The 22,697-nt window shown below is 52.5% G+C and overlaps 1 protein-coding gene across 2 annotated transcripts in view; it reads right to left on the reverse strand.

The window, feature by feature from the left end:
• TRIM62 (tripartite motif containing 62) overlaps positions 1-22,697 on the reverse strand; it is a 43,718-nt gene that overhangs the window by 15,484 nt on the left and 5,537 nt on the right. Inside the window, exon 2 of one of the 2 annotated variants that reach the window (XM_074975424.1) lies at positions 7,542-7,637. The exons of the other annotated variant lie outside the window; for it this stretch is intronic. Coding sequence (XP_074831525.1) covers positions 7,542-7,637 — 96 coding nt within the window. The remainder of the gene's footprint in view (positions 1-7,541; positions 7,638-22,697) is intronic. 2 annotated transcript variants of the gene reach the window in all.

Raw genomic sequence — 22,697 nt, forward strand, 5'->3', positions numbered from 1 at the left:
GATTCATTTAAGATTTTTATTTAATTTGATTCTACATTTTCTTTCACATATAGTGCCACTCCCCCCGCTGCCCCCCCTCCCCCAATGACCTGTTCTGTCCTTCCAATATATTTTGTACCCTGGAATAATTGTCCCGTTGATTGTCCTCACTCCACCAGGTTTCTGTGATACCTATTATGTCAATATCCTCCTTTAACACAACGCACTCTAGTTCACCCATCTTATTATTTAGACTTCTAGCATTTGTGTACAAGCACTTTAAAAAATGGAAAATTTTAGCTGTCTGCCATTACATGATGTAATTGAATGAGACTCTTTTTCATCTATGATTCTATGATTTGACTGTTTCTCATCAGATCCTACCTGTATTTTATCATCTTTCATCCTCTCCTCCTTACTAGAATCTCCATTAATCGATCCTCCCCTAAGAGGTGTTTCTGTCCGAACCACACGCTCTTCCGCACCTGTCAGCTTTCCCCCAGGCCTTAGTTTAAGAACTGTTCTACAACCTTTTTAATGTGAAGTGCCAGCAATCTGGTTCCATTTCGGTTTAGGTGGAGCCCATCCTTCCTGTATAGGTTCCCCCTTTCCCAACAGTCTACCCAGTTCATAATAAATCTAAACCCCTCCTCCCTACACCCTCGTCTCATCCACGCATTGAGACCCTGCAGTTCCACCTGGCCCTGCACGTGGAACTGGAAGCATTTCAGAGAATGCTACCATGGAGGTCCTGGACTTCAATCTCTTACCTACACCAGCCTAAATTCGGTCCCCAGGACCTCTCTCCTATCCTTCCCTATGTCATTGGTACCTACATGTACCACGACCACCGGCTCCTCCCGAGCATTACACAGAAGTCTATCTAGATGTCTTGAGAGATCTGCAACCTTCACACCAGGCAGGCGAATCACCATGCGGTTCTCCTGCTCATCGCAAACCCAGCTACCTGTGTTTCTAATGATCGAATCCCCCATAACTATTACCTGTCTCTTCCTAACTATACCTATCTCTTCCTTTATAGTCCAATAGTTTGCACACACAAGTGAAAGGGATCAGATCTCTGTTTAAATCCCTTCTCCTCATTAGACATAGGGGGGACTTGAACTGAGGGTCTCCCACATCCCAGGTAAGTGCCCCAACCACTGGGTTAAAGGGACATCTTCCACCACCTTATCGGAAGTTAGGTGGCCTCTGAGCATGCCTACCAGAGAAGGCCCCTCAGATGAGTTGGGTGGCCGAATGCCTATCTTCCCCCAGTTCATGAAGTTCTCTGGAGCTCGGATGGAAGATCAGCCCCTAGATGTCCAGCAGTGTGCATGGTTGGAGGCAGAAACATTGGCACCTAAGGAACTTTTGCTGCAGAAACGTGAGTGAGTTTAGGACCCTACAGAGTTAGATGGTAGCCAAGGGGAGTTCTGTGATCCCAGAGGGGCACCTAGAAACTGGACTTAGGTGGCTAAGTACCTTTGGGGATCAAGCCCTAAGTTTCTAGTCCTCCTGGTTTATTAGAAAAGCTTAAAAAGGTTCAAGAAACAGAAAGCAAAAGAAAAAGAACCTCAGTGTTATTTATTATTGTTTACAATTTTATAATAAGTATTTACTAATAGTTTATTTCATTTCAGGAATTGTAAGTCTATCATGCATTTTTAGGGCCTGGCTCATGATTTTAGGAAGCAGGGGTCTGGCAATACCAAAGTGTCCTGGAATGTAGGGAAGGAAACAAGATCAGAAACAGGAAATGAAACTGACTAGAAACAAAATGAAATTGACAAGTCTCCTTGCAGTACAAAATGTGAAGACTAGATTGTACAAGAAGTGAAAAGTAAATCCAAGGTTTACAGTTCTTTCCGCTTCCACAATCTGAGGCATTTTAGGGCAGCCCTGCAAAAATCATCTTTTTAAATATGATTTTTTTTTTATCTTGATAGGGTAATTTTAAGCAAAGGAATCTGAATATCTGAAATGGGATATTGGATGGCCTAATTCTCTGAATTCAGAATATCTCCAAATGATCTGATTTAAACCACACATTCCATTTTAATTTCCTCTCTGGTGCAGGCCTTTGTATAAAAAAAATATCATGGCACATTACGCTGTCCTGTCTCAGCAACAATCCCAGTTCTGGTGGCCTCCCATCATCTAACGATAATTTACAGTTGTTACGTTTTATTTGTTTTAAAAAACAAATGTCCTGGGAAGTGAACACGGCACCTCGCTCCAGGCGAGTTACAAGGAGCCTGGCTGGTGAAACATAATTCAGAGAGTTTAGGTAGCACTTTATCCCAATGCACCAGGACTGTAATTGTGGAGAGGTGAGTTCAATCCTTTTAAGTTCATTTGTGAGGAGAGTTTTGGAGATTCCCCTTAGGCTCTAGGGAATCCACATCCCCAAAACCCCCCACAATTCGTGTCAGTCCCTGCAGAGGAGAGGTCCAGAACTAGAATAAGGGGGGCAGGGGAGTAGAAGCGAGGGGCATCAGCAGAGCTGGGTGAGCGGAGACCCCAGGACTGGAACTGCAGGGCAGAGTGGGGTGCGGGTGAGGAGGAAATTGTACCAACAGAGCTTTGTGTGAGAAGCCCAGGACTGAAATAGCAGCAGGATGTGCAGGTCAGGATCAAGGTGCCCTGGCAGAGTTGGGTGTGGGAAGGCTGCGTGGGCAGGGGCACAGGATGCCGGGGTTCAGCTGCCAATCCCTCACTTTCATAAGCACTAAATTCATTCACAAACTGCAAGAAAAAGCAGCCTGTTAAACATGGCATCTGAAAGAGGCAAGACCCAACCGTGCCGCCGTGGCTGATACAGCCTGAGAAGTGGTTTCACCACCAATGACAGAGGGTGAGATCATCACCCCCACTCCAGCCCCTTTACACCAGGTAAAAGGGCTGGAGCAAAGTAAAGGGGCTGTAAAGGCCCCAGATCCAGCTGGGGGAAGATGCGCCTACAGCAGGCACTGTGGAAGATAGCACCGAGGCCGCCCTCTGGGGACCCCCACAGAAGCCCTGCTGCAGGGGTGTGCTGGGGGCAGGAGTGTGGCATGGCAAGGCTGCCGCACAGAGGAGATTCTGTCCCACTTTGCAGCGCACAGGCAGCCCGGGCCAGGATCATGGATCAGCCAAGACCTGGGATGGCATAAAGGTGACAAAGCTACCTTAGCCTCCCTGCCCTGGGCTATGAGTTCTGATCTGTGCTTCTAAGGGTATGTCTGCACTACAGTCAGAGGTGTGACTGCAGCATGACCCCAGCTAACTCTGACCTAGCCAGCGTGAATAGGAACAGCAGTGACACAGCGGCAGCATGGACTGCACAAGGCTGCCCAGGACCCTGGGTGTGTATTCGAGTGGCTGCTGATGCAGCTTCACTGCTATTATTACCGGAGCTACTGGGATCAAAGCTAGCTGGGGTCTGTCTACATATGCTGCAGTCACACCTTTGACCGCAGTGTAAACATACCCTTAGCCTCTCAGCCTAGTATTCCACTAGCCCAAGGCCTGGGATCAGCCACACCCAGGGTGACTGAGAACAGGCAAACAATTTGGACAGCGAGTTCCAAATTCGGAAAAGGGAACCCACATCTGTTCCAAGAACACAACGCTCCTGGTATGAGCCAAGGTCAGACTTCCCCCAGTTGGGATTCTTCCCTGGTGGTGCCAACTTGTATGATTTTACTCCAAGTCTCTCAATATTTGTATGCTGTCTTGTTGTAGCCTCGTCAGTCCCAAGATATTAGAGACAAGGTGGGTGAGGTAATATCTTTCACTGGATGAAAGCTTGTCTCTCTCACCAATAGAAGCTGGTCCAATAAAAGATAGCATCTCACTCACCTTGTGCCTCTCACAATATTTGGTATTTTGGTTAAAGCCCCAGCTTCTAGAGTCACATTATTATATGAGAATCTTGGCTTTCATTAAAAATAAAGGTGTCAGAGTAGCAGCCATGTTAGTCTGTATCCGCAAAAAGAAAAGGAGGACTTGTGGCACCTTAGAGACTAACCAATTTATTTGAGCATAAGCTTTCGTGAGCTACAGCTCACTTCATCGGATGCGTTCCATGGAAAATACAGTGGGGCGATTTATACACATAGAGAGCATGAAACAATGGATGTTACCATACACACTGTAACCAGAGTGATCACTTACGGTGAGCTATTACCAGCAGGAGAGCAGGGGGGAAAAACCTTTTGTAGTGATAATCAAGGTGGGCCATTTCCAGCAGTTGACAAGAACGTCTGAGGAACAGTGGGGGGTGAAAGGGGGGAATAAACATGGGGAAATAGTTTTACTTTGTGTAATGACCCATCCACTCCCAGTCTCTATTCAAGCCTAAGTTAATTGTATCCAGTTTGCAAATTAATTCCAATTCAGCAGTATCTCATTGGAGTCTGTTTTTGAAGTTTTTTTGTTGAAGAATTGCCACTTTTAGGTCTGTAATCGAGTGACCAAAGAGACTGAAGTGTTCTCCGATTGGTTTTTGAATGTTATAATTCTTGACGTCTGATTTGTGTCCATTTATTCTTTTATCATGAACAGGCCGGAATATGAACAAGAGGCTGCTAGGCTGCTCTCCAACACCACTTTCTACAAGCCATTACCCTCTGATCCCACTGAGGGTTACCAAAAGAAACTACACCTTTGCTCAAGAAACTCCCTGAAAAAGCACAAGAACAAATCCGCACAGACACACTCCTGGAACCCCGACCTGGGGTATTCTATGTGCTACCCAAGATCCATAAACCTGGAAATCCTGGACAACTCTCCTCCCAGTTTAGTGTCATCTGCAAACTTGCTGAGGGTACAATCCACACCATCCTCCAGATCATTCATGAAGATATTGAACAAAACCGGCTCCAGGACCAACCCTTGGGGCACTCCACTTGATACCGGCTGTCAACTTGATACCGGCTGCCAACTAGACATGGAGCCATTGACCACTACCCGTTGAGCCCGACAATCTAGCCAGCTTTCTATCCACCTTATCGTCCATTCATCCAGCCCATACTTCTTTAATTTGCTGGCAAGAATACTGTGGGAGACCGTGTCAAAAACTTTGCTAAAGTCAAGGAACAACACGTCCACTGCTTTCCCCTCATCCACAGAGCCAGTTATCTCGTCATAGAAGGCAATTAGATTAGTCAGGAAGGACTTGCCCTTGGTGAATCCATGCTGACTGCTCCTGATCACTTTCCTCTCCTCTAAGTGCTTCAGAATTGATTCCTTGCGGACCTGTTCCATGATTTTTCCAGGGACTGAGGTGAGGCTGACTGGCCTGTAGTTCCCAGGATCCTCCTTCTTCCCTTTTTTAAAGATGGGCACTACATCAGCCTTTTTCCAGTGTTCTGGGACCTCCCCCGATCGCCATGAGTTTTCAAAGATAATGGCCAATGGCTCTGCAATCACATCCGCCAATTCCTTTAGCACTCTCGGATGCAGCGCATCCAGCCCCATGGACTTGTGCTCGTCCAGCTCTTCTAAATAGCCCTGAACCACTTCTTTCTCCACAGAGGGCTGGTCACCTCCTCCCCATGCTGTGCTGCCCAGTGCAGTAGTCTGGGAGCTGACCTTGTTTGTGAAATCAGAGGCAAAAAAAGCACTGAGTACATTTAATTGAGTACATTAGCTTTTTCCACATTCTCTGTCACTAGGTTGCCTCCCTCATTCAGTAAGGGGCCCATACTTTTCTTGACTTTCTTCTTGTTGCTAACATACCTGAAGAAACCCTTCTTGTTACTCTTAACATCTCTTGCTAGCTGCAACTCCAGGTGTGATTTGGCCTTCCTGATTTCACTCCTGCATGCCCGAGCAAGATTTTTATACTCTTCCCTGGTCATTTGTCCAAACTTCCACTTCTTGTAAGCTTCTTTTTTGTGTTTAAGATCAGCAAGGATTTCACTGTGAAGCCAAGCTGGTCGCCTGCCATATTTACTTTTCTTTCGACACATCGGGATGGTTTGTCCCTGTAACCTCAATAAGGATTCTTTAAAATACAGCCAGCTCTCCTGCACTCCTTTCCCCCTCATGTTACTCTCCCAGGGGATCCTGCCCATCAGTTCCCTGAGGGAGTCAAAATCTGCTTTTCTGAAGTCCAGGGTCCATATTCTGCTGTTCTCCTTTCTTTCTTGTGTCAGGATCCATAACTTGACCATCTCATGGTCACTGCCTCCCAGGTTCCCATCCACTTTTGCTTCCCCTACTCATTCTTCCAGGTTTGTGAGCAGCAGGTCAAGAAGAGCTCTGCCCCTAGTTGGTTCCTCCAGCACTTGCACCAGGAAACTGTCCCCTACACGTTCCAAAAACTTCCTAGATTGTCTGTGCACCGCTGTATTGCTCTCCCAGCAGATATCAGGGTGATTGAAGTCTCCCATGAGAACCAGGGCCTGTGATCTAGTAACTTCTGTTAGTTGCCGTAAGAAAGCCTCGTCCACCTCTTCCCCCTGGTCCGGTGGTCTCTAGCAGACTCCCACCACGACATCACCCTGAGAAGAAGAGGAGCTGCTGGGTGGGGGCACATGATCCTCTGCCATTAATCTTTCCGGGCCTTGACTCCCCATCTGTACATGGGGTCATAGCACCCCCCTTCTCCCACCCGCTGTCTGCCTCAATTGCTTACACAGTAAGGTCAGAGCCACACCAGCATTTAGGCTCCTCACCTCTACTGATTTCAGATAGAGGTAGGACCCAAACTAGAGTTGTGGAGCTGGCCTAAGCTTTTGGGGCAGCCCCTAGCACCATGGGAACCTGATCTCAGCCAGGGCCTCGAGGGTCTCCTGTAACACACAAAAGGGATCCATGAGAGGTGCTCAATGCGGGGGCAACAAGGGCGCTTTCCTCTGGACTGCGAGGCACAGACGGCACCAGGAGCCCAAGGGCTGCAGGCCAGGGTAGAGCAAACCTCTGCTGCGTCCGCACATGATGCAAGGCCTCTGGCTGCCCTCCCGAGCCGCCCCCGGCCCGGGCACACCTCAGGCCATGGCAGCCTGGGGCAGTGATGCCCGACCACAGCAGGTGGCTGTCCAGATTTGTCATGGCCCGCTGGGCTGTGGCATCACTGGCCCAAGGGAAGGTCTTACCGCTGGGACACTGGGAACAAGGCAAGTGTAGCATGAGAAAATGGTCCGATAGGAACAGGCCTGCGTCGGGCAGCCGATGGGACCCAACAGGTCTGCTCGGTCTCTAGGGACCAGGTAAAGGTATTTAGGCACCACCATCCCATTGACTTCAGTAGGAGTTTGGCATCTGAATACCTCCGATGATCTGGCCCTAGAACCTCTAGTCTGCAGTTCCTGGGAGTACACACCACAGCCACCGCTACACAAGCCTCCCGGTTTGGAGGGAGCTGGGCTTTTTTCTGGAGGCCGACGGGGACTGGATACGGCGGGGCTTGGGGGAGAATGAGGCTGTGAAAGGTCTGTCGCCCCATCCACGGACTGCAGCTCCTCCCAGTCTGAGACACCCAAGCTCACTGAGACCTTCATCTCCACAGGCCACAGCTGGGCGGTCATGATCCACCCCCCAACCAGTGGGGGCTCTGCACCTGAGTCAGTTACCTTGGTCTCGGCTAGCTGGCGTTTGAGCAGGTGCAGGGCCTCAGTGTGGCCGCACTCGCTGTCCTGCAGTGCCTGGAGCTGCTCCTTCAGTTCTCTCTGAAACACAAGGCAAGGAGACAGACAAAGAGCAGTCAGGCAGGGCCAGAGCCGTCCAGCCGCATTGCTCCGAGCAGGGTGGGTTCTCTGAGCTACGATGCAGCACCTAAGCAGAGGACCCAGGGCCACTCAGGAGAGAGGCGACCTCGGGTGCCACTGCCCAGAGCACCTTTCACGGCAGTGAGGGACACAGAGGCTGTTCAGGTGCTGATCTGGATCCAGAGCATTTTAATAAATCAGAGGGACTTTTACCCAGACAGATCTCGCACAGGCTTGCCAGCCTTCTGCCCAACCACCCCTGGGGTGGAGTAGGGATCACGAGCCCTGTCCTACAGAGAGGAAGCAGTTTGTCCAAGGCCACGTCAGAGCCAAGGCTAGAACCCACGAGCTCTGGGCAGCCAGGCCAGTGCTCACACCACTAGATCACACTGCCTTGCTGTGCTTACAGCTTCCTCTCTCCTAGCCCATCCCCTCACTCCCCACAAGCTCAGACTTCCAGGCTCACAGGTGACCAACTTGATGTGATGGACCCCCACCCCGTCCGAGTGACCCACTGTCTGGGTAAAGGTTTATGGATGGGAGATTTAGAGCCAGAGAGAATGCATGGGGGAGCGAGGAAGAGCCTCCATTGCTGGGGTGTGCGATGCTGGCACCCACAATCCAGTCCGTCACGACCCACCCTGTGCACACTCGGCTCACCAGTGCTGGACAGGCTGTGATTTTCAAAGCAGCCCGCGGGCCCTGGGAATGTTGTGTCCAGTCCAGATCCCCACGGCAGCAATGGAAATCTCAGCCAGAGCGTGATGGAGGAGTAGCCACCCATCCTGCACTCAGGGAGAAGCAGCCATGACAAGCACCCCTCTCTGGCTGCCACATAGCTGACCCCCTCACTAGGCATCAGTGCAGGACATGCCAAGCCCAGATGCCAGAGCACCTCCCACTTCTCCCCAGCAGACAGCACCATGCACTGGAGAGACCACTCCTGGGGGCAGTCAGGATGCAGTAAGCTGCAGTGAGGATGGAGGGGCACCCCCCGGGCTGGATCTGGCCCATTTCAGCCACTACAGCTTTTGATTTTGGAGGAGCCAACAGATGTGCTCGGTGCCAAAGGGGAGAAGCCAAAGGGCTAGCGCTGATATTGAGGCATTAGCCCCTCTCCCCACAGCACCATCCGAGCCAGGAGAGGGCTGCTCCACCCTGGGCTGGCCCCGCCTGCTGCAGTGTGATGCTCAGGCACTTGTCACAGAAGGGACCGTATTGCTTGCGACAGGCCTCCAGCCTGGCGGTCAGTGCTGGGCTGCGTGTGGTCCCCATTCAGTGCAGGAGGGAATTCAGCTCTGTGCGCTCTGCCACAATCACTCACGCCCGCTCTGTAGCATCTAATGGGGAGGCTTGGCCAGGGCCTGGGGAAACGGAGTGCGATGGCACAGTAGGGGCCATGTTCAGAACAGAGACAAGTGCAGGGGCCAGGAGCTGCCACCCCAATACTCCCTATATCCCCCCAAACACACCCCTAAGTTCCCCCTTAACATACACACTTCCCCACCCCCACAAATACACAACCCCTCAACATCCCCCCACACACACACCCAGCACACACGCTCCCATCAGAAAGTTTACAGTTAATACAAACAACTCTATGTCCTGTAAAAGGAGCCTGCTAAATACTTTCCGGGTTACTCCAGCCCTGATGCTCAGACAACCCCAGAACTGAAGTGTGCTTATGTCTGGCCATGGCAGACCATGGCAAGGTGCTGCCAGCCAGCACAGCACAGGACACCACACCCAGGGCGCCCAAAGCCCTCCTAGGGCTGGTAAGTCTGCAGAGCCAGGCAGCAATCCCTAGAATCAGGCCCGCTCTACCAAACGTACAGGCCTCTGATTTACCAGCTTTTGCACATCTCCCTGTAGCTGCAGGGGGGAATGAAGGTTGTATCAAAAAGATCTCATAACACTTTGCCCTTTCCCAATGCCCTTCCTCTGGGGAGCTCAAAGTGCTTGCCAAGCATCGATGCATTTAGCCTCCCTGCTCCCCTGAGATGTGGGGCAGTATCACCTGGGTTAAAGCAGAGGTATACATCGACCTGGCCTTAACCTCTCAGCTGTCCTGAAGGGACCCCTGTTCTGCACAGTCAGTTCCAGCCAATGACACACTTTCCATGGCCAGGTCAGACGACACTTTGGGGCTCCAGGACAGCAGCCAATCCCATCCCCATACATTAGCTAAAGGGCAGCTGGGCCATTAGCAAAACTCCCACAGGAAAGGGGTGTGACGGGTTCGGTCAAAGAGACCCCCTTGGGACTGTCTCCTGACATGCGAACCAGCTGAGTGGCGAACAGCAGAGAGGCTAACAGAGGGAGTTTGCCTGGGATCTGCCTGAGAGGAGGTACGCTAAGGGCTGCATTAGGGAGGCTGTGTTGGTGAGTATGTGAGTGTCTGTTGTGGGGACAGTTTGACTGTGTGCTTGATTGGTTGTTTGAAAAGTGTGAATTGGGAGTGCTTTGTTCCAGGTGAGCCTTGAGAGGGCCTGACTGTTATAAAAAGCCAGTCAGCTGCGAACCAGCGACAAGCAGAGCAGCTAACAGAGGGAGTTTGCCTGGGAGTTCGTCCGGGGAGAGCCCACTGAGCCTTACATCTTGCCGGCTTCTCTGAGTAGTTACTACAACTCCTGAAGAAGCTCGTAGAAGGAAGGTAACATGGACGGGGAGCATTTAGCTGTTGTGACCTGCACTGGATGTGCCATGTTTGTCTTTCTTCCACAGGACAGAAGCGACTTTGTCTGTACAAAGTGCAAGCTGGTCTCCATATTGGAAGAGAAGGTTCAAGGTCTGGAGCAACAGGTATCGACCCTGCGTTGCATAAGAGAAACTGAAGATTTCCTGGACAGACGTCAGGATATGCTCCTACAGACACAACGTTCTGAAGATTCAGAGCAGGCTGCGCAGCGGGGACAGGAGGATGGGGAAGAAATTTGGCAGCATGTGACCTCCAGAAGAAGAAAGGGGAGCGTCCATGTACCAGCAGTGCAGATACAGGTAAGCAACTGTTTTCGTGTTCTCTCCACAGGAACTAATGCGGAGAGTGGACTAGATGATACATCTGAGGGAAGGGAACAGAAGAAGACTCCGCCAATTGGAAGGCATGAGATGCACTGTCCCAGGGATGGGGGTTCCACGACCACTGCTCCCAAGAGGAGGAGGCGGGTGGTGGTGGTCGGGGACTCTCTCCTCAGGGGGACTGAGTCATAGAATCGTAGAATATCAGGGTTGGAAGGGACCTCAGGAGGTCATCTAGTCCAACCCCCTGCTCAAAGCAGGACCAATCCCCAACTAAATCATCCCAGCCAGGGCTTTGTCAAGCCTGTCATCTATCTGCCGCCCTGACCGGGAAAACCGAGAAGTCTGCTGCTTGCCAGGAGCTAGGATTCACGATGTGACGGAGAGACTGCCGAGACTCATCAAGCCCTCGGATCGCTACCCCTTCCTGCTTCTCCATGTGGGCACCAATGATACTGCCAAGAATGACCCTGAGTGGATCACTGCAGACTACATGGCTCTGGGAAGAAGGATAAAGGAGTTTGAGGCACAAGTGGTGTTCTCATCCATCCTCCCCGTAGAAGGAAAAGGCCCGGATAGAGACCGTCGAATTGTGGAAGTCAACGAATGGCTATGCAGGTGGTGTCAGAGAGAAGGCTTTGGATTCTTTGACCATGGGATGGTGTTCCACGAAGGAGGAGTGCTAGGCAGAGATGGGCTCCACCTAATGAAGAGAGGGAAGAGCATTTTCGCAAGCAGGTTGGCTAACCTAGTGAGGAGGGCTTTAAACTAGGTTCACCAGGGGAAGAAGACCAAAGCCCTGAGGTAAGTGGGGACGTGGGATACCGGGAGGAAGCACGAGCAGGAGAACGCGAAAGCAGAGGGCTCCTGCCTCATACTAAGAAAGCAGGACAAACAGCAAGTTATCTCAAGTGCCTATACACAAATGCAAGAAGCCTGGGAAACAAGCAGGGAGAACTGGAAGTCCTGGCACAGTCAAGGAATTATGATGTGATTGGAATAACAGAGACTTCGTGGGATAACTCACATGACTGGAGTACTGTCATGGATGGATATAAACTGTTCAGGAAGGACAGGCAGGGCAGAAAAGGTGGGGGAGTTGCACTGTATGTAAGAGAGCAGTATGACTGCTAAGAGCTCAAGTATGAAACTGCAGAAAAACCTGAGTGTCTCTGGATTAAGTTTAGAACCATGAGCAACAAGGGTGATGTCGTGGTGAAAGTCTGCTAGAGACCACCAGACCAGGGGGATGAGGTGGACGAGGCTTTCTTCCGGGTACTAATGGAAGTTACTAGATTGCAGGCCCTGGTTCTCATGGGAGACTTCAATCACATTGATATCTGTTGGGAGAGCAATAGAGCAGTGCACAGACAATCTAGGAAGTTTTTGGAAAGCGTAGGGGACACTTTCCTGGTGAAAGTGCTGGAGGAACCAACTAGGGGCGGAGCTCTTCTTGACCTGCTAATCACAAACCGGGAAGAATGAGTAGGGGAAGCAAAAGTGGGTGGGAACCTGGGAGGCAGTGACCATGAGAAGGTCGAGTTCAGGATCCTGACACAGGGAAGAAAGGAGAGCAGCAGAATACGGACCCTGGACTTCAGAAAAACAGACTTTGACAACCTCAGGGAACTGATGGGCAGGATCCCCTGGGAGATTAACAGGACGGGGAAAGGAGTCCAGGAGAGCATGGGGAGGAGGTGACCATCCCTCTGTGGAGAAAGAAGTGGTTCGGGACTATTTAGAAAAGCTGGATGAGCACAAGTCCATGGGGCCAGATGCGCTGCATCCGAGAGTGCTAAAGGAGTTGGCGGATGTGATTGCAGAGCCATTGGCCATTATCTTTGAAAACTCATGGCGATCCGGGGAAGTCCCAGACGACTGGAAAAAGGCTAATGTAGTGCCCATCTTTAAAAAAGGGAAGAAGGAGGATCCTGGGAACTACAGGCCAGTCAGCCTCACCTCAGTCCCTGGAAAAATCATGGAGCAGGTCCTCAAGGAATCAATTCTGAAGCACTTAGAGGAGAGGAAAGTGATCAGGAACAGTCAGCATGGATTCACCAAGGGCAAGTCATGCCTGACTAATCTAATTGCCTTCTATGACGAGATAACTGGCTCTGTGGATGAGGGGAAAGCAGTAGACGTGTTGTTCCTTGACTTTAGCAGAGCTTTTGACACGGTCTCCCACAGTATTCTTGCCAGCAAGTTAAAGAAGTATGGGCTGGATGAATGGACGATAAGGTGGATAGAAAGCTGGCTAGATTGTTGGGCTCAACGGGTAGTGATCAACGGCTCCGTGTCTAGTTGGCAGCCAGTATCAAGTGGAGTGTCCCAAGGGTCGGTCCTGGGGCCGGTTTTGTTCAATATCTTCATGAATGATCTGGAGGATGGTGTGGATTGCACCCTCAGCAAGTTTGCAGATGACACTAAACTGGGAGGAGAGGTAGATATGCTGGAGGGTAGGGATAAGATACAGAGGGATCTAGACAAATTAGAGGATTGAGCCAAAAGAAATCTGATGAGGTTCAACAAGGAAAAGTGCAGAGTCCTGCACTTAGGACGGAAGAATCCCGCACTTAGGACGGAAGAATCCCATGCACCGCTACAGACTAGGGACCGAATGGCTAGGCAGCAGTTCTGCAGAAAAGGACCTAGGGGTTACAGTGGACGAGAAGCTGGATATAAGTCAACAGTGTGCCCTTGTTGCCAAGAAGGCCAATGGCATTTTGGGCTGTATATGTAGGGGCATTGCCAGCAGATCGACGGACGTGATCGTTCCCCTCTATTCGACATTGGTGAGGCCTCATCTGGAGTAGTGTGTCCAGTTTTGGGCCGCACACAACAAGAAGGATGTGGAAAAATTGGAAAGAGTCCAGCAGAGGGCAACAAAAATGATTAGGGGACTGGAACACATGAGTTATGAGGAGAGGCTGAGGGAACTGGGATTGTTTAGTCTGCGGAAGAGAAGAATGAGGGGGGATTTGATAGCTGCTTTCAACTACCTGAAAGGGGGTTCCAAAGAGGATGGATCTAGACTGTTCTCAGTGGTAGCTGATGACAGAACAAGGAGTAATGGTCTCAAGTTGCAGTGGGGGAGGTTTAGGTTGGATATTAGGAAAAACTTTTTCACTACGAGGGTGGTGAAACACTGGAATGCGTTACCTCGGTAGGTGGTGGAATCTCCTTCCTTAAATATTTTTAAGGTCAGGCTTGACAAAGCCCTGGCTGGGATGATTTAGTTGGGGATTGGTCCTGCTTTGAGCAGGGGGTTGGACTAGATGGCCTCCTGAGGTCCCTTCCAACCCTGATATTCTATGATTTTATGACATGCTGATATTACCTGCTGAGCAATTTTTAGTTGAAGTCTGCAGCTTTGGGGGCGTGGACCAGACCTGGGTCTGTGTTGCATCAGGCTAGCATGTCTGGCTCAGCAAGGCAGGATTCTGGAGTCCCAAGCTGGCAGGGAAAAGAAGCTCACGGCCCCAGAGGGCAGCCAGCGTGCGTTGGGAATTTCCCGTGTCAGGCTGCGAACGGACCTGCTGCTGAGTGGTTTGCATGCCGGAACAGGTGCCAGGAGAGCTGAGGATGGGACTTGGGCTCAAGCGAACACAGTGAGGGTTTGAGGCTGCAGGCATCTCTACGCCTTCATCGCAAGCACCATCCTGCCTTAATCCCTGCAGCTAACACTCTCTGGCATAGCACTGTTGTGATACTGAGAGGTGTGGCAGTGAGAGCAGGGAGACAAACGCCAGAGCCAGGAACAGGGTTTCCACATGCTCAACCTTGTGGATTCGGGGGTCTCGGGAGAAAAGCTGAAAGGAAACTATAACGTATCATACCATGGCCCTACGTGCAGGCACCTCGGTCGCCGCAGGGCTCTGCACGCCGCATCATCTGCTTGGGCAATAACGCACCAGCCTGGCTTAGCTGTTAGAGCATGTCTCCCGCTAGGGCTGCCCTCTCTGACTGACAGCAGCGGACCGAGTGGCTGGTTAGCTCCAGGAACAGGGGCTTGAGGTCACCGATTGGTCCCTGCCAAGGACTGTAGCACCTGCATGTGCACAGCCAGGGTTTGTGAAAACAAGAGAGGAGACGAGGGAAGCATTGTCATCACGTAAAGAGAGATCAGAGAGGGAGGGTGCAGTGAAGGGAAGGGAGGAAGCCTTCAAACCAAGATGTGCAGCAGAAGGAGGGAACTAAACTAGCAGAGAAAGGGGGAGATGGTGAAAGTTAATAATTTAAACAATACAGCTATAATGCAACAGAACTATTTAGAAGCAGTGAGGCCTAATGGCCAGGGCACTGACCTGGCACCCATGAGAGCTGGGTTCTACTCCCAGCTCTGCCACTGGCCTGCTGGATGACCTTGGGCAAGTCACTTTGCTGCTGTGTACCACCGTCTCTCCATCTGCACAATGAAGATAATGATCCTGACTCCTCTGAAAGCTCGAGTGAAAAGTGCAATTACTATAACGCTGCCCTTGAAGCAGTATTATACTTGTACAGCTATTACTTAGCAACAGGCTCAGTGCAATTCTGCAGGACTTGTGTTCGAGGAAGAGACAAAAGCTCTTTGCCTCCCCATAGGACCACCCCATCTCTGCCCGGGACTAGCCAGAGATACTGCGACAGGCTCAGAGCCATTCCTGGGCACCCCTGCCCTGGTACATAGCAAAGAAGACCCTTCTTTATTCTGGCAAGAGATTTGCCAGTCCTGGAACAGCCCCTAAAAACGAAGGGAGCCAAGAGGGAATTGCAGACAGAGGCAGGAGGCCATGTTCACGTAGTGACCAGAGAAGGTGACTTCAGCCAGAAGGAAAAGCAGCGTAGATGGCTTGTACCCTTGCTGCCTCAGCCTGTGCACTAGCTTCGTAAGCCAGATAAGGTCACAGCCTTCATCGGTGCTCGGGTGGGAGACCTCCAGAACAACCCGAGGTGCTGCATTCAGTAGCTATCACTCTTCCTCTGGCTTGATAGTGAGCCAATGCAATGGCAGGTGGGGAGATGCAGGCTTTAGGATGGGACATAAAACTGAGGCCCTGAGTATCTGTCCTCAGAACAGATCCTACGGAACTTCCTGCCCAGCAATAGCTGGCCCAATAACCCAGGATTATTATTACTTGCCTCCCTGACGTCCCCTCGTACAGCATTTGCAAGTCTGGAACTGCTGGGCAGTGCTGTTGTGTACGGCTGCAGCGCCCCACCCCAGAAGTAGTTGCTGTTAAGCAGTACATGAGGCAAGTCCTCGATGGAGGATTTATACAGGAATTCAGGGTGAAAGAGACAAGGTATGCATGAAGTGTTATGCTTGGCCTGGTTTCTGGAGAAGGCAGGGGACTGAGGGGTGCAATGGAAGAGCCAGGAGCTGGGATCCTGGCCAGCGAGGGAGGCCTCTCCTCTCTCTAATCGCTCTGCCCGCCTGATCCGGGGAGCCCGTGCTGCAGCAGGCGCCACGTGGACAGCTTCCATCACCTGTACACGGCCAGGTGGCCATGACCAAAGCTGGTGCTGGCAGCAGTGTGGACACTCGCCATGGGGCTGAATCTGGCTGAGCAAGCAACCGGCTCCTAGCACCGCCTCCCCCGTGCGTGTTCGCGCCGCCTGCTGTCATGTTCCCACCAAGGTGTACAGGAGCAACAAGCCCTTTTGTTCCCGCGCCGTGCTCCATCTCCCTGCCGCAAGCGCCCCGACATACGCCAGCATCCCCGTTAACACCGCCTGCGGAGCGAGGCCCATCAACGGCTCATCCTCCTGGCAGCTCAGTGAGGGCTGTGCAGAGAGTGCTCGTCCTCCACGGCAGTGTGGGAAGCAATCAGTGAGAGGCAGCCGATTAGCAAGCCCCACCGCCCCTCCCCCGGGGCAGAGGGAAGGAGGCTGACGCCGGCCTAGCAGAAGTGGGTTTGCGGGCTGGGCAATCAGGACCCCCCAGTCGCCTGCTAATGACACATCATCCTGTCTCCCTGGAGGTACCATGTCAGCTGAGAGCCAGCAAGCAGGGAGATCCTTGCTGTGCCAGCAGCACTGCTCTTGCAGAAAGCCCCCGTAGCTGAAGGATGCTCATTCTCACCAGCAGCACCCAGGGAATCAGTGGCGGGGGGACGGGCACTTCAGGGGATGGGATCACTCCTGCTGCTGTGAGTCAAGGGTCTCTATGGAGGTGGAGGTAGCGGCAGGCCCCTGCTGCTGGCGGGACGCTTCTCACTGGCCGCTTTCAAGATTCCCACTCACCCTGGTTAATTCAGTCAGGCCAGAGCCTCACCCAGCCGATGCTGGCCCCTTCCCATCTCCCCTACCCTGCACCACAGTGCAGCTAGGCCCCATCATGAGTCACTGCATTTGCCTGAAGACTGTAAGCCCAAGATTTCCTGAGGGCTGGTCTCTATCACTCCATCAGTGCTAGGCACTCACACAGATAATGAGTTTGCTAGGCCTCTGGCTTAGATACCCTTCACAGAGATTAAACTCTCCAGGCAAAGTGCTTTCACGCCTCATGCTCCCAGCCAGCCTGCAGCCCAGAGCCAAGCTAACCACAGGCCTGGCCTCCACTGGGTGCCTGTGCTGGTCTCCAAGGCTGGCCTGCACTGCAGGGACAAGCCAGGTTTAAAGAGTGCTAGGTAGGGATCTGCTTCCCCGGCAGGCAATGGCAGCCTGGATTTCGGTGGGACCAGGGTGGAGCTTACCGCCAGTCTAGGGGGTTAGGTAGAGGGGGCTGCAGGGCAGGGCTGGCCTGTGGTGTATGTCAGAGCAGCCCCAAGCCTTGCTCTAATTCATAGCAGCTTCCACAGCCACCAATGGGCTGCTCTGTAACTCAGGACCCCTGCGAGCAACTGCATGATGGGGGTTGCCGAAGAGCCAGGTATGCCAGCTCAATGCCTCCCCCGGCCTGGGGCTATGCCCTGGAGGCGGGTTAAGCCGACTCTGGGGGCCCCTGACGGCGGCTGAGCGGCTACAAAGGAGCCACAGCAGAGCCAGGAATGGGGGGCTCAGTTTCTAAGCCAAGGCAGATGAGGCCCTACCCTGCTTGTTTTCCTTAACACGGGAGCCCTTGCTGTGCGCCGGCTCTGGGGTGTCTGTCACACAGGGCTCCAGGACAGCCCCCAGGAGGGTACTATTAGGCCAATTCTGCACTGTGCCAGGCTAAAGCACAGACTCCCTCAAGGGCCAGGGGGCTATTCCGGGTGCACTGACCCCCCCAACAAAGGAAGCACGCCTCCATTGACGTGTCCCATTGGTAGAACAGCACAGGCCTGGCTGGTAGCCACCTCCCTTTAGCACTGGCCTCTGCGGGATTCTGCTAATTGTCAAGAAGATTATCACGCAATAGCAAGGCTGGGGAGCTGGCCGCTGGCGCTCAGCAGAGGCGCTAAGCCATCCCTAATCCCCACTCCTGTGTTCCAATAGCCAGTGCCAACCCACTCCGGCTCCTCCCCACTTCCAGGTGCGGCCAGGCAGGCTGGGCAACCTGCTTGCAGGGTCACGCTCTGCAGCTGGCATTCCCCATCCTGGGCTACTGATCACACTTTGCCTGCAAACGCATTTCCCTTTGGGTTATCCTCTCGCACCCTACTGCAATGGATGAGATGCAAGTGCTGCAGGGGGTGGGTAAACCTGGGACCGAGGGGTGGAGCTGCAGCTCCCCAAGGTGAACTCTGCTCAGCAGCCTAAGAGGGGGCTTCAGGAAGACAGCTGGGCAGAGATAGAGGCCACCTGCCCTTCTAAGCACCTGCCTAATCTCATTAGATGGCTAAATCGCCCAGGTCACCTGCAGATGGGCAACGGCCAGCGCGGCTGTCAGGCCCAAAGTTCAGTGGGTGCCAGCATGCGACAATCCACCTTGACCCAAGCAGCCAAGCCCCACTGCACCCTGGGAGGCCTCTGGGACTACACCACCCTCCCAAGGGAGAGCGGCTGCAGTCTGTGGCACCATGCATGTCTCCGAGGAAGTTACCAGTGCGGCCCTAGGTTGGACCCTCCTGACCTATAGCCAACCTTATTCCAGCAGCCCAACCCCACTCCCAGCCCTCCACACACTGCACCCTACAGGTCCCAGGGGTTGAGATGCACCGGGTTATAAGGTCCTATATAGACACAGGAAGGGCCCTTATTGAGGAGGAACAAGGCCTTTCAGCTCAAGTCCACAGCAATCAGAGGAGCAACTGAGGAGCTGCTTCTGGGGCCAGGCAGAGAACATCCTCCCACCCCTGGGTGATGGCGCTGCACGCTCTGCTGCACAAGGAGAGTTAAACGCTTTCCCCTGACTGTACCTGGACCACGTGGGTGAAACAAGGGGAAAATTTCTGATGGAAATGACCATTTCCTCCTGCAAACACCATACAGATCCCTTAGCAGCCTCCCTCTCCCCAATTAAGTCTCTCATTAGATCCCACTGCTAGAGCCCTGATCTCACTGTTGCCACCCTTCACTGTCTATATTGCATCAGCAAGCTCTTTGGGGCAGGGCCCTGGCATGACTGCGTTCACAACGTGCCATGCACAATTACCATGCGATGCAAGTAACGAAGACTAACTCTGCTACCTGGCCTTGCAGCATGTATGCTAGATGTGAGCTACCGCACCAAGGGGGTCGCTAGCCAACGGCGGTGCTGCATCTCGCCCTGGGCGGACAGCGTGGGTGGAGCAGGAGCAGTACACACTGGGGGGCTACAGACACTGCTGATTCCTTCGGGACAGTCAGCGATCCCTGCTGGAACAGAACACAGCTGCACCTCTTCTCCACAGCTCAGGCTGCCAGAAGCACATCAGGCCGTGGGACAGCCCCTCCACTGGCTCCCAGTTGCTTTCAGTGCCAATTTAATGCCTTGGTCCTAATTTTAAAAGCAATTTATAGCCCAACCCCCAGCTACATCAACGACTGAATTCTGATCCATGAAGTACTGTAACAGCTGTGCTTTTCGGGGACAATGTGGAGCGCTAAGCCCAGGACAAAGCACGCAGGAGTAGGGGACAAAGCAATCTCCCCAGCCGAATGGGGGAATCCTGAATCGGACCATCTCTAGGAAACGCTGCAAAAGTTTCCTTTCTGAGAAGCCCTTTCCACCACAAGAATGAAACGCACAGCACGACATCCCCTCTACCTCAAGCCCCTACCAGCAAAAAAGAAAAACCTACCCCAGCCAGAGTTTGGGTCCTGAAAATGGAGAAAGAGCCAGAGACCTCTACTAGGGACTCCACTATTGCTAAGGATTTTACACTGAAGGTGTCCAGATACTATCATGATGAGTGGCAGGATAAAATCCTAAGATACGATACGAGTTCTGAGCAGCCAAGCCCCCAGCCATTTCGCAGCTAATGCGACGAGTGCCAACACACCACTATGGCAAGAGGAGAAATGTCCGGAGCCTCATCCGGATTCTCCAAGCAGGAGAGGTCGCTGTTCCTGGCCATGCAAAGCAACCGCTCAACCTAGCATAGGCAGTGGAGGAAGCTGCTCAACCAGGCACAGCTACCTGTGCTGGGATGGCACAGGATTCCTGACCTAGAAGAGAGCAAGGCAACCAGATTCAGAGAGGATCAGCAAGCCTGGCAAACCCCTCCCAGCTCCAATCAGCCCCCAATCGATCTCAGGGTATGTCTACACTACAAAATTAGGTCGAATTTATAGAAGTCGATTTTTAGAAAGCGATTTTATACTGTTGATTGTGTGTCCTCCCACACTAATGCACTAAACACATTAAGTCGGCGGAGTGCATCCACAGTGCCGAGGCTAGCATCGACTTTCGGAGCATTGCACTGTGGGTAGCTATCCCACAGTTCCCGCAGTCTCCGCTGCCCATTGGAATTCTGGTTAAGCTCCCAATGCCTGATGGGGCAAAAACATTGTCGCGGGTGGTTTTCGGTACATGTCGTCAGTCGCCACCTCCCTCCGTGAAAGCAACGGCAGACAATCATTTTGCGCCTTTTTTCCGTGCGGGCGCCATACTGCTTTCAGCAGACGGTGCAGTAGGACTGCTCACCGTCATCATCGTCATCCACTCTGCTCTCCTGATGCTATGAATTCACCTCGCAGGTCCTCTATGACCGGCGTCATCCACCGCTTCCGCTGGCACTCTGCTCTCCTGGTGGTCTCGCAGGGCGGCTTCCGCTGCAACTCTGCTCAGCTGCTCTTGTCTCGCCATACCACAGCAAGCGTGCAGGCCGCTCAGCTGTTGTGTCCTGGCAGCAGACGGTGCAGTAAGTCTGCAAAACTGGTCATCCAACCACCGCTTCCCCTGCAACCCTGCTCTCCTGCAGATGCCATACCATGGCAAGCATGGAGCCTGCTCAGATCACCACAGCAGTTATGAGCATTGTAAACACCTCGCGCATTATCATACAGTATCTGCAAAAGCAGGCAAGGAGGCGATGGCAGCGCGGTGACGAGAGTGATGAGGACATGGACACAGACTTCTCTCAAACCACGAGCCCTGGCAACTTGGACATCCTGGCGGTAATGGGGCAGACTCATGCTCTGGAACGCCGATTCTGGGCCCGGGAAACAAGCACAGACTGCTGGGACCGCATAGTGTTGCAGATCTGGGACGATTCCCAGTGGCTGTGAAACTTCCGCATGCATAAGGGCATTTTCATGGAACTTTGTGACTTGCTTTCCCCTGCCCTGAAGCACCAGAATACCAAGATGAGAGCAGCCCTCACAGTTCACAAGCGAGTGGCGATAGCCCTGTGGAAGCTTGCAACTCCAGACAGCTACCGGTCAGTCGAGAATCAATTTGCAGTGGGCAAATCTACTGTGGGGGTTGCTGTGATGCAAGTAGCCAACGCAGTCACTGAGCTGCTGCTATCAAGGGTAGTGACTCTGGGAAATGTGCAGGTCATAGTGGATGGCTTTGCTGCAATGGGATTCCCTAACTGGTGTGGGGTGATAGACGGAACGCATATCCCTATCTTGGGACCGGACCACCAAGGCAGCCAGTACTTAAACCGCAAGGGGTACTTTTCAATGGTGCTGCAAGCACTGGTGGATCACAAGGGACATTTCACCAACATCAATGTGGGATGGCCGGGAAAGGTTCATGACGCTCGCATCTTCAGGAACTCTGGTCTGTTTCCAAAAGCTGCAGGAAGGGACTTTATTCCCAGACCAGAAAATAACTGTTGGGAATGTTGAAATGCCTATAGTTATCCTTGGGGACCCAGCCTACCCTTAATGCCATGGCTCATGAAGCCATACACAGGCAGCCTGGACAGTAGTCAGGAGCTGTTCAACTGTAGGCTGAGCAAGTGCAGAATGGTGATAGAATGTGCCTTTGGATGTTTAAAAGTGCGCTGGCGCAGTTTACTGACTCGTTCAGACCTCAGCGAAACCAATGTTCCCATTGTTATTACTGCTTGCTGTGTGCTCCACAATATCTGTGAGAGTAAGGGGGAAGACATTTATGGCAGGGTGGGAAGTTGAGGCAAACTGCGTGTCCGCTGATTACACACAGCCAGACAGCAGGGCGCGGTGCGCATCAGAGAAGCTTTGAAAACCAGTTTCATGGCTGACCAGGCTACAGTGTGACATTTCTGTTTGTTCCTCCTTGATGAAAACCCGCCCCCTTGGTTCACTCTACTTCCCTGTTAGCCAATCGACCTCCCCTCCCCTCCCCCCTTCAATCACCGCTTGCAGAGGCAATAAAGTCATTGTTGTTTCAAATTCATGCATTCTTTATTAATTCGTCACACAAATAGGGGGATAACTGCCAATGTACCCGGGGTGGGGGTGGGGGTGGGGAAGGGGAAGGAGGGAAGCACAGGGTGGGGTGGTGGATGAGGGGAGGAGGGAAGGACAAGGCCACACTGCACTTCAAAACTTATTGAATGCCAGCCTTCTGTTGCTTGGGCAGTCCTCTGGGGTGGAGTAGTTGGGTGCCCGGAGGGCCCCCCCAACCCACCGCGTTCTTGGGTGTCTGGGTGAGGAGGCTAGGGAACTTGGGGAGGAGGGCAGTTGGTTACACAGGGGTTGCAGTGGCGGTTGGTTACACAGGGGTTGCAGTGGCAGTCTGTGCTC

The sequence above is a fragment of the Natator depressus genome, chromosome 18 (genome assembly GCF_965152275.1).
Source record: "Natator depressus isolate rNatDep1 chromosome 18, rNatDep2.hap1, whole genome shotgun sequence".
Lineage (NCBI taxonomy): Eukaryota > Metazoa > Chordata > Testudines > Cheloniidae > Natator > Natator depressus.